Source organism: Periplaneta americana, chromosome 13, assembly GCF_040183065.1.
Source record: "Periplaneta americana isolate PAMFEO1 chromosome 13, P.americana_PAMFEO1_priV1, whole genome shotgun sequence".
Lineage (NCBI taxonomy): Eukaryota > Metazoa > Arthropoda > Insecta > Blattodea > Blattidae > Periplaneta > Periplaneta americana.
The window spans coordinates 62,574,586-62,586,589 of record NC_091129.1 but is presented as its reverse complement, the minus strand read 5'-3'; the positions used below and the strand labels follow the sequence as shown (position 1 = coordinate 62,586,589).

The following is a 12,004-nucleotide window of genomic DNA, read 5'->3' as shown; positions in this document are numbered from 1 at the left end:
TACAGACGATTCATTTTAGAAAGTTTATCCAAATTGAAACTGGCACTCACCGACACATACTATTATTACCTAAGATAGGATTCTGTTACTATGTATCCATTCTTTCTCTTGTTCCAAATGTATGAATGTTGGGTTCTTTACCATTATAAATTGTTAAATGTTTAGAGTTCTCTGGATATTATATTGCAATGTTCTTTCAAAAACAAATTTTGCCATAACTGCATCCACATGTGAACGAATTTATTGTTGATTTTGCCAATAATGGGCCCTATAATGGAACTAATTGTTCCATATTTCTTTGGATCAGGAAGAAATTTTGAAATTCTTTGTCTACTTTGTTCACAAATGATCGATGTTATGGAACTTATTCTTACAGTAGATTAATTACACATTTCTGATCCACGATTTCCTATTTTAACATGTCTCTGTTGGATCCATCTACCACTGCACAAGTTGCTAAGTATCTTATTGCTCGCATTCTTTAGGTTTCACAAACTATCGAAGACATCTCTAAAATTTTCGAACGAATATGACAGTATCTTTTTACAGGGATAGGCCTACTCTAAAAAATTCTAAATTCTGGTTTATTTAACGACGCTCGCAACTGCAGAGGTTATATCAGCGTCGCCAGTGTGCCAGAATTTTGTCCCGCAGGAGTTCTTTTACATACCAGTAAATCTACTGACATGAGCCTGTCGCATTTAAACACACTTAAATGCCATCGACATCAGTCAGGATCAAACATGCAACCTCGAGGATAGAAGGCCAGCACTATACTAACTATGCTACTGAGGGTGACAGGATACTCTATGTCTGCAGTTTCAAGACATACATAGGTCTTTCGAAAATTAGCTCCCCTAGCAGTGATTAATGTAAGCTGGTTGTAAGAGATGGAGCAGTGCCTGATAGGTGTTATCTGTAACTTATAAAGCAATAATCATTTATATACATCTTGAATACACAACTTTTAACACTATGTCACTTCGGAAATCATATTGTTTGTCTTTCTTGTGTTAAATTTTATATTACCTCGTTAACATGTTTCAGCCTGCTATTGGCCATCTTCAGAGCTGGTTGTTGCTGGTCTTGGCACCTTCTGTTTTGTTTCCTGTGGGGGTGTGTTTGTGTAGTGTAATGTGGAGTCAAAGAATGTGTGTGTTCTGAAATTGAGTTGTGTGTTGAGAACTTCATTTGGATGTGATTTACGAAATATACAGACACACAAAAACACATCCAAATGAAATTCTCAACACAAAACTCAATTTCAAAACACACACACACTCTTTGACTCCACATTACACTACACAAACACATCCCCATAGGAAACAAAACAAAAGGTGCCAAGACCAGCAACAATCAGTTCTGAAGATGGCCAATAGCAGGCTGAAACATGTTAACGAGGTAATATAAAATTTAACACAAGAAAGACAAATAATACAGCAATCATTTATATTCTCTATGCTCTATGCAGTGGTTATAACAGTAAGACTGTTAAAAAGGTAGGACCCTCTCAAAATTACGTTTATTATTTATGATTATGAAAGTGTATTAGTCACCTATTCTGTTCCAATTGGAATGCTTGTGACTGCTGCATATTACAGTCACTTTCTGGAACACCATTTACGACCAGCAATGTGTCAGAAGCACTGAATCTCTTGAATACCCATCCCATTGTGCTTCACATTGGTGCTCGACAGGTGGCTGCCCAAGCAGTTAATTTACTTAACAGGTGAAACTAAAAAATTCTAGAGAATCCTCTATATTCTCTGAATATGAATCTCTTCGTCTATGATCTTTTCTTTAAGATGAGAGAACCACTGAGAGGGGTAAACTTTAGAAATAGACAGCTGTAGAGCAGTTTGTTAGAAAGAGCCAAGTAATACTGTGGATGGCATCTATTATCTTCCAGAAGTGTGGCGACAAGTGTGTGATACTGGAGGAGGTTACTTTCAAGAACTGTAATTATGACAATTTTGAATAAATAAGTTTTTTTTAAGCTAATTTAAGTGTTGCCACTAATTTTCGAATGACCCATATTATATATACATATACTATGTACCAGTAGCGGCTGGTGACCGAAATCCTCGGTGAGGCCTGTAGTAAGTACTTTAAGCAGGCTACCTTCCATACAAAATGTTTATTATTGATGATACTTTATTATGATTGACATTATTACTATATTATTATTATTATTATTATTATTATTATTATTATTATTATTATTATTATTAATGTATTTATTTATGTACGTTATTTTACGACGCTTTATTAACATCTTACGTTATTTAGCGTCTGAATGAGATGAAGGTGATAATTCTGGTGAAATGAGTCCGGGGTCCAGCACCGAAAGTTACCCAGCATTTGCTCATAGTGGGTTGAGGGAAAACCCCGGAAAAAACCTCAACCAGGTAACCTGCACTGACCGGGAATCGAACCCGGGCCACCTGGTTTCGCGGCCAGATGCGCTGACCGTTACTCCACAGGTGTGGACTTATTAATGAAAGATAATAACAAGTCAATCTTCGAAGAAGTTGCTATGCTGTAAGTTAATTTCAGTAGGCTTAACTATTTCATTGTTATAATGCAACGAATATTAAGCTCAACTGAAGAAGCATGTGTTGAAATTCCCTGGAAATATTTTTCAGATCACTGAAGTTTCAGTAGACACAATGTTCTCTCTTTTTTGTTTGTTTCTGTTTTGTTTTTTGCTTTTTTTTCACAGCAACAAGCACGATCAACATAAAAGTTTATTTCGCACCACATTACCAAAGACCGATTTATGTTACATCAGGATGCATTGACAGCTCGCGTTTTATGATTGTCTTTCTGAAAAATTGTCAGTGATGGCGTAGGTCTGTCTTAATTTAAAACTTTCCGTTTTTCAATATTATTTCCTATCGATAATGATACTCTAACAATGAATTTATTACAATTATCATCATTATTTCTCGCATTTCTTTGGATTTCTATTTTTCCGAAACACATAACCACAGTGGACCACACGACGATTCACTACTGTTATTCTCATCCCAACCGACACTTGAGACTGGCATTGACAAAAGACCGGGTTCTGAACGGGAGAAGTGAAGGCTGATGGGTTGGGGAATACCTGCTAGGCCACGAGGCCACAAGAACTGTGCCTCAGTTTCAGCTTTCCAAGTGCAACCTTAAAACCCATGGAAACATACGAAATGCAGAAGCCAGACCCGGCACGAGCGATCCTAGCCTGAGGAACAATTTTACTGCAAGACAAGTCTATATACATCACAAAGTTTTCTACTTCTACAACTCTATACGCTTCATTGAAATAACTAATATAATATGTTATATATGACTAAAAACCACTAAAATTTAGAGTTTAAGAAAGCAAAGTGACTGAGGCCTGGCCTCACTTGCCTCAGCCAATCAGCCGCCACTGACATTACTTACTATTTGTATGGAATAGTAGTTGCTCTAGAAATTATAGAAATATGTCAAAGGAAAAGCATATGAATAAGAGTAATGTTTAAGGACTTTCAAGAGCTTTCAAAACAATTGCGAGTCTTATCAAAATCCATGCAATGTACGAGACCTACAGGCATTGACTGGAGACTCATAGCGAAGACGGTAAGCAGGTTCACGTGCAGCAGATGGCGTTCTTGATGCATTGCGAGGATCAAGATGTGCCAGCTTCCACTGCCGAAGCTTCTCACGTTCACGCACATTCTGCAGAAACACTTTCCCAATCCCAGTTGCGATCTTACTCAGCTCCTCCTCCTCTTTCTGTAAGAAGACAAAGTTTGTGAGATAAATTACAATTTTCTAATAAAAACTTAAATAGCTGTTCTTCAAAACTTTACAAAACATAATCCATTATCCTGTTCCTATTTCTTTCCTCCTCGTTCTTTTTATCCTCATAGAAATCTCTGTCTTATGTTGTTTAAAAAATGGTGCCTGTTATAGTGTAAGATCAAAAAATAAATGCTAGCAGTAACAGCTCTTCGCCCGGACTGCACTTTCCAATCAAACAATGTGACTAGTGTGCACAGGTGTTTTCAGAATACTTCTTTGGTGTGTCATTCATAACTCTGTCAGGTATTATTCTTACTACTTTATAATATGAAAGTATTCATTATAAATTTCATGTATTAAACTGATTACAACAATAACAATTAAAGCCAGAGTAAATTAATTACAAAAAAATACATATATAATTAAACTTCAATTATGCCTGTTTTAGTATATGCTTGTGAAACACGGACGGACAGATGAGAATAAACTGAACGAGAGAGAGAGAGAGAGAGAGAGAGAGAGGGAGGGATGGATGGATGGAGGGAGGGAGGGAGGGAGGGAGGGAGGGGAGGAAGGGAGGGGGAGGAAGGGAGAGGGAGAGGGAGGGAGGAAGGGGGAGAGAGAGCGAGAGAGGGAGAGGGAGGGAGAGAGAGAGAGGGGGGAGAGAGGGAGAGGGAGAGAGAGATGGAGGGAGGGAGAGAGAGAGAGAGAGTGTGTGTGTGTGTGTGTGTGTGTGTGTGTGTAGGGGGGGGGGCTAATGCCTACCCACTTCATTTACGTGATTCAGGTTCTACATACTGCGGATAGATGGCAAGTCTGTAACCCATTTTCAAGTGGCTTTGATGGGCCACATTATGCATGATGTGTTTCTCTGAAGAGTTATGTCATGTACTAAGGTATGTATGTGTAAGTGTTCGTGTAAGTGTAATGTAGGGAATGGGTGAGGATGATGATGGTAAGAAAGAGTGAAGGGTAAACCTGGTATCAACACGTAACCTACTCCTATCGAATAGCATGAAGGGGGTCACCAGGCTTAAAGTCTCCATCTGACAGACGAATCACTATCAACAGTGACATATACCTTCTCTTCATATGCATTGCGGAGAGATTTGGGATTTAACTCAGGCATATAAGTGCACAATTTAGTGATTAGACCCTCCCCACAAACCATATGACCTTGAAGTTGTTGGGGGGAGGGGGGGGGCTTGTGAGTATCCAATGAAACCGGGAGCTGTACTGACAGAGTTACTCATACCAGAGAGGTCACAGTGGAGGTACCAGACAAAGAAGCGGCTTCATCCAAAATCCAACCCAGTTGGAGGACCTCAGCAGATCTCCCAGCTGGAGTACCGCAAAGATATATGGGCTCTGGTCTACTCAAGCCAAGGTGTAACATATAGTGCCGAGGGCTGTATATCTTGGAACCAAGGGTTTCGTTTGACAATAAATTCACTGTCACTTACCCAGAGCGCAGTGAATGGGAAAGTCAGGTTAAACCTGAAAACAGGGTCCAGACTGGTACACTGATAGTTCCAAAACCAAGTCAGGAACTGGTGCTGGATTATTTGGAAATGGCACTAAGCTTTCTCTTTTAGCTTGGATCAATATGCCAGTCTTTTAGGCTGAGAGTTTTGCTATCTTAGCCAGTGTTAGGGAAAATATTAGGAAGGGCTAAAATTGTAGACATATTCTTATACTTCCAGATAGCCAAGCAGCACTTCAGGCACTTGAAGCCCCCTTGGTTAAGTCGAAAATGGTATCAGAATGCCACGAGTCCCTCATGATACTCGCTGAACATAACACTGTTCAACTGAAATGGGTGCCGGGACATGCAGGGATTCGAGGTAATGACAGAGCAGATGAGGCTGCCAAAAAGGGAACCAAGATCCCATTCACAGGATCTGAGCCTGTGATGGGACTATCTCTAAGACCAGTATCAGAGACTGGGTTCTCAAGAAACACAAAAACTACTGGAACTCAAGTGAAGGCTGCAGACACTCTATTGCCTTCATAAGAGATTTTAATAAAAGCAGATCAAGTGACTTGTTAAAACTGAGCAAGAAACAGCTCCGCTGGGCAATCAGAATCCCTACAGGACAGAAGAATCTGTACAGGATGGGACATAATATCAACCCAGCCTGTGCTCGTTGTTCACAGGGAGATGAGTCTATAGCTCTCATCTTTAGAAAACATTTCCCAAAGCTTGAAGAACTATCAACTGTCCCAGTCCATAGTTTTATTCAGTTCATAAAGAACATCAAACTATTGGACTGTTAGGATATGATGGGAATGCGCAATAGATCTTTCAGGTCGAAGTGTTAGGGCTGTTATAGTCCTCCCCTTTTTAAATTCATTCAATTCATTCATAGTGATTAGAAGTTGTGCACCACCATCCCTCCTAGTCCTGAGGCAGAAATTTTACATGAAAATTTCTGGCCCCGCCAGGAATCGAACCAGGGCCGGTTTGGATGCAGACATGCTACCACAAAGAAAACTCGGCAGACTGACATTTTTTAAATAAACAATTTCGAGAAAAATAAGGGGAGCCGTTCGAGATACAGATTCTTTGGAATGGAGGAAACTAAACAATAAAGAAATTAAGATTCTTACAATGAACCTGATATTATCACTAGAAAGCAAGAAAAGACTGCAATGAATTAGGCATGAACTAAGAGCTCCAAAAGAAAGAAAAAAAAAAAAAAGTGTTTTCACAGAAAATTATTCAGGGAAAATAGTACTGGGAAGACCTATGGCTTACATATTTGGACAATCTGAAGAAGGACCTAAAAATTTTATAAATTTATGATAAATAGAAAATTGTTTGTCAGGACAAAGTGTGGTGGTAAATTCAACACCAAGTGCTTTCATAGCTTAAAGGCTTTATAATAATAAATAATACATAATGATGTTGGAAGGATAGAAGAAGGACTGAAGGTATGAGAAACTGACGAAAAAGGAAAGTACCTAGAAAAGAATCAGGAAGGAAAGAAGATGGAGGAGAAAGTTACAATAAAAGGACGAGAAAGAAACGAAAGGGGGGAAAACGTATCTAGAATTATGCAAATAGAGTAGCAATGTTTGGGGAGGAAGGGGGGGAGTGAATTCCTTTCGAACTGATCTTTATAGATATTACACTTACTTTCAGCTTCTTATCCTCTATTTTTTCTACACCATCTTTCTTCTCCTTGCCACCATCTACCTCGTCCTCCTCATCAGAATCTGGAACTCCCTTATATGTGTCTGACCATCTCCGCCTTCGCTCTGTGGACATACATACTTATATTTGTACTTTGTAAACAACAAAATATACATTTAAGGTCAATATTTTCAGACCTGTCAATAAATTCTGTCCTCTTCCTCCAATCTCTCGCTGACATTTTAATGTTAAGTTATTTGATAGTGCATGTAATGACAACATTCACTACAGTACCTGGTTAATATTCTATTAATATATGATACACAGCATTTAATGACATGGGAGAGGAAAATTTTAAGGAAAATTTATGGTCCAAAACATGAAAATGGTTAATGGAGAATTAGATATAACACAGAGTTCAAAGCTCAATATAGATCTCCAAATATTGTAGTTGAAATTAAAACCCACAGATTGGAATGGTTGGGACATATAATCAGGATGGATGATAGCAGAATACCTAAAAAGATTTTAAATTCAAAACCTGAAGGTAGACGCAATATTGGCAGACAGAAATTAAGATCGTTGGATGGAGTAGAGGATGATCGAAGGACTTTAGGGTGAGAAGATGGAGGCAGAAGGCTGTGGTTAGGCAGGAGTGGAACAAAATCCTAAGGAAGGCCAAAGCTAGACTACAAGGGCTGTAGTGCCAAAGGAGGAGGAGAAGAAGAAGAAGAGCATATATGATATATAATACAAGAAAAATCTTGCTAAGATGATTTATGCACACAATTTGAGAAAAAAAAGTCTAGACTATCTTTTCAAAACACTTAAAAACACAGAAAATACCAGACAGCTAGAAATTACATTTAAAATAAATCACTCACCAGGGTCTGTGTAAGGGTATGGTGGGGCAGGGAAGTCATCCCTCTCTATCTTGGGCTTCTCTCCAGGTCCTGGTCTCTTTGCTGCTGGGAAGTGTGCCAATTCAATTGGCTCCTCATTGTTCATGTGTGGGGACTTGGGTCGAGGTGTTTCTGTCCTGATGCTGTCCACAAGAACCTTCATACCGGACTTCGAACTAGCCTTATTTAGTGTAAATTTGCCACTGCTGCGAGAGTGAGCCGCTGAGAATAAACATATACATGCATATTTCAATACAATGTTCCACATTCATCTCATTTTTTATAAAAAAATGCGTTATTCTGATAAATATGCTTAATTTACAGTATATGCATACACAAGATTAGGAAGTGCTCTCTAATGTGGCCTAAATACTGGAATATCTTGCTACAAATCGAGAGAATCCAATTACATTTCTGGCACGAAAGTGAAAAGAGTGGTCTTGCACCATGCTGACCACATGACTGAGTTCCGCTACTTGTATATGTTATCACAGTCTAGTATATACAGTCACGAAGCTCAATACGTAGTAAATACGCAAACATTAGATAGTTGCTCACCACTAGGATCGCTAATATCGCCTCATTACAGGCAATGCAAAATAGTACCGTCACAGTCTATTGTTTCTAGCACCCTCAAAACTCAAGCTTCGTGACTGTATATAGTAGACTGTGGTATTATGTTACAATCCAAACCAGAGTGAGGACAAAGCAGGCCAAAGGGACAAATTCTTGAAAACAGATGATAATGATGATGAAGAAGCTGATGGTGTATTAAACAGTATGTGATAAAATGGAGACTTCTGTCAAGGTCACTTCAGAACACAAATTATTAAAACCTAGTGTACTGTATTTTTACTGGTAATTTCCCTGTTTTGTTACATACAATATGCATCCACTAACCATAGTTTTTTGTAAAGAGAGTAGAGTTAAAAATACATTAATTACATTATATGTAACATATCATTATCATTTTTTTTAATGTGTACTGTATCTCCAACCTTAGGTTGGCTGAGGTGATGCTATCATTAGTATATTGACAGCTATTTGCAGGTTGGGGCAAAGTAAGAACAATGGCACTAGAGAATGGTGAACTGAAGAAACGTTCGGGACAGACGAAGATATCAGATGATAGAAATGTTAAGATACATGGATCGTATGCAGAGACTAAGAGGAAAGATTTGAGGATACTGGATTTGCAGTGAATGACCTGTCCTTGGGCAGAAAACTACGAATGAACAAATTAATTCATTTTTTCTCCAGATATGAAATGGAATTTAACAAACACAGAATACTTACAAGAAGGTCGGTGGAAATGTGGTGAAGTTGGTGGTTTGTCGTATGGGTCGATGGGTCTCTTCAGGTAGCCCTGAGTAGGCTCTTCTGTTAGATAGCTGTATGTGTAGATGCGACTGATGTCCTCTGGGTACTGGTTGCTCTTGTACTCACGCAAAATGAGGCCGGGGCTGCCAGTACGCTGATAGCCAATATACTGCAATGGTAGCAACTTCTGAAGCCCTTATGATAACCAAACACAACTACTAACAAAATTGCACAAAATATTCAACTTTCACAGAACACAAAATCCTAAAAAATTAATTCAGTTACATAATAACATGTTATTTTTAAGGAAAAGTTTAAATTCGAATGAATATCATTCTTGGTTCTAGAATTTCACTATATTGTGGTTTTGGTTTTGTGGGCTATGTTTGAGGAGGAATGAACCAGAACAATGTTCTGGAACATTTTCTCTGAAATTGCTCACTTGAAATATTGTTTGCATTACCTATGTCGTAACTGTCTTATGAAGCATTTGAAGTTTTTTTTTTTTTTTTATTTGGATGTCAAATATAGTGGCAAATCAGTACATTTAAGATTTTTTTACATTGCTCATTTTGCAGCTTTTTTTTTTTTTTTTTTTTTGCTAGAGTTCTACGTGAAAATGCAATACTAATTATTCTGATTAAAATCCTTTAATTTATTCGAAGTTATTGTTCTTAGTGGAGCAGGAAGCATGTTGAACATAGATACATTTTGTTTTAAGCATGCCAGTGCCTACAGTACTGGACTTATAATCCTGTGAACACAGGTTCGATTTCTGGCATACTCCTGATTTATAACTTGTTAGGCAAATCCATGGTTAAAGAAACATAGGGGTTTTTTCTAGGAGCTTCGGTTCCCGTGGCATCCTAACAAATCTCCATCATCATCACATCTGACCATGGGTGTAGCGTAGACCAGCCTCCTATGGCGCAACCTGGGCAATGATTGTCGGTAAATTGGTCTACATAACTGGCTTCATATGGGTGAATGACGAACAGTCAGTACCAGCCATTAGTTAAAAAAAATTGCCAATATGCCAAAAAAAAAAAAAAATGCCACCAGGAGTACATTACAGAAATTATTTCGTTACAAATCTAGCCGTAGCTTCAGATTGTTCCAACCTGCTCCACTTTATCCATCACCTTACTAGTACAATAAAGCAAAATAAACCAACCCTCTGAACTATTGTGTGTAATCTTTCTTGCAAATGGAATTCTTCTCAAAGGAATTTTATACAGCATTTTGAAAATGTATACAACAGAATTAAAATAATCTATTGTGATGCTACAAGTGTTTCATATGAACCACCTTTAGTATACATTATTCTTCTTTAATCTACAAAACATAAAAGAGCAATATTGATAGCCAAACTCATATACTCTTTATAACAGTTATGATATAGATTTGGATTTATTGATAAAATTCGAAATCAATGACGGCTCAATTTTAATACATCTGTAGTACAAATGTTTACTATGTGAATAACGCTACTATATATTTAAAAAAAAAATTATGTATACAGATGGATGTTTATGTATAACTTTCTACTTTTAAAAGTTTATAAATGTTGTATCAGACAAGAACTATTTATTAGCTATCAAATGAACAAGATAGACACAACAGCTAAGAGCATTGAGGATTGTGCTAATTAAGAACTGAGGGTGCTAGTACTAACCTTTCTGGACAAACTATTATATGGGCTATACAATGAACCATTAAGACTAGGCGTGCGGGAACGGAGAGAAAACTGCAAAAACCAAACAACATTGCTAAAAACACACTACAAAACAACTGAAAAGTGAATAAAAGTATAACCATAAGGAATAACATGCTATAATTTTGTAAAACACATGCAAAACCAGGTACAGTTAAATAAAATACATGCCTATAACCAATCCATTAGCCTGGAACTAGCCTTTGTTACAAGTAGTCTACCTCCACTTATTAACGATTATTGTTAAGGAACTAATGGTAGCTATGGTTTCATTAATTGTAAGAAAGATGTCATTGTAGACAGCACTCATCATTACAAGTAAACTGTACTTAAAAAAGTGCTTTTAAAACCAGCATATGGCAAGTTAGCTTAAAATAAAAACTAACACAAACACTCAAAAACAATATTTTAAATATAAATAATGAACTCAGAATTAAAGAATAATATGCAAAATGAGGAACTCGTGAAATCGATGGTTAATATCTCCAGCTTGCCTGCATTTCGCTGACGGCAGAGCTGCTCATGCGGTCAAAGTCACGACCGCCCTCCTTTCCAGACTCCCCATCTGTACAATGGCCATTCTCTAGCGAGCCATTCAAAACTGTTCCGTTTTCTGTTGGTCCTGGTCCACATCGAGGATGCCATATTGCTGTACCTGCGCACAATACAATTAATAAAAACATGAAATATTCCGACAGCACACAAGCTCAGATCTGTGCCAAGTCACATAGCTACAAAATATTTAAAAAAAATTATTCATATATACACCATCAAAAAATTTCTCAGTGAATGAATTAACTGGGACGAAGGAGGAATGATAAGCCAAAAGACATGTAAGTGTGCGTCTTTGGAAGTGGTGAGCTCTATGACTCTTCACCACTTACCTCACTTTGTGGGTAAATTCTGCACTGAATGAACTCAGAAAATGTTGAAGGAAAAAGGCCGAAAGATGGAGGTCACCTATTAGGTTAACATGTTTTGGGAGGGAGGAAGATAGTCGCAAAGCATCACTAGAGGCGAAGTTGAATAGCAGCAGGATAAGGTCACCAGATGTTGGCCACTATGTAGCTAGTGATGAGCATGACAAATCCTCATTAGTCCAGGGAATCGAACCGAGGCTGCAATAGTGAAGATCTCAGTATACTCGGAGTTGAACCACAG

General features: G+C 37.9%; 1 protein-coding gene across 12 annotated transcripts in view; it reads right to left on the bottom strand.

Annotated features, from left to right (window-relative positions):
- Positions 1 to 12,004, bottom strand: part of Unc-115a (Uncoordinated 115a) — a 609,469-nt gene that overhangs the window by 81,530 nt on the left and 515,935 nt on the right. For 9 of the 12 annotated variants that reach the window (XR_011335573.1, XM_069843363.1, XM_069843357.1 and 6 more), the window contains 6 exons: positions 11,338 to 11,498; positions 10,805 to 10,876; positions 9,106 to 9,298; positions 7,792 to 8,031; positions 6,911 to 7,032; positions 3,576 to 3,762 (listed from right to left, as the gene is read on the bottom strand). Coding sequence is in view for 11 of the 12 variants with exons in the window: in XM_069843363.1 (XP_069699464.1) it covers positions 3,576 to 3,762; positions 6,911 to 7,032; positions 7,792 to 8,031; positions 9,106 to 9,298; positions 10,805 to 10,876; positions 11,338 to 11,498 (975 nt within the window). In the remaining variant the exon portion in view is untranslated. The remainder of the gene's footprint in view (positions 1 to 3,575; positions 3,763 to 6,910; positions 7,033 to 7,791; positions 8,032 to 9,105; positions 9,299 to 10,804; positions 10,877 to 11,337; positions 11,499 to 12,004) is intronic. The other 3 variants (XM_069843359.1, XM_069843366.1, XM_069843360.1) reach the window with 2 other exon arrangements.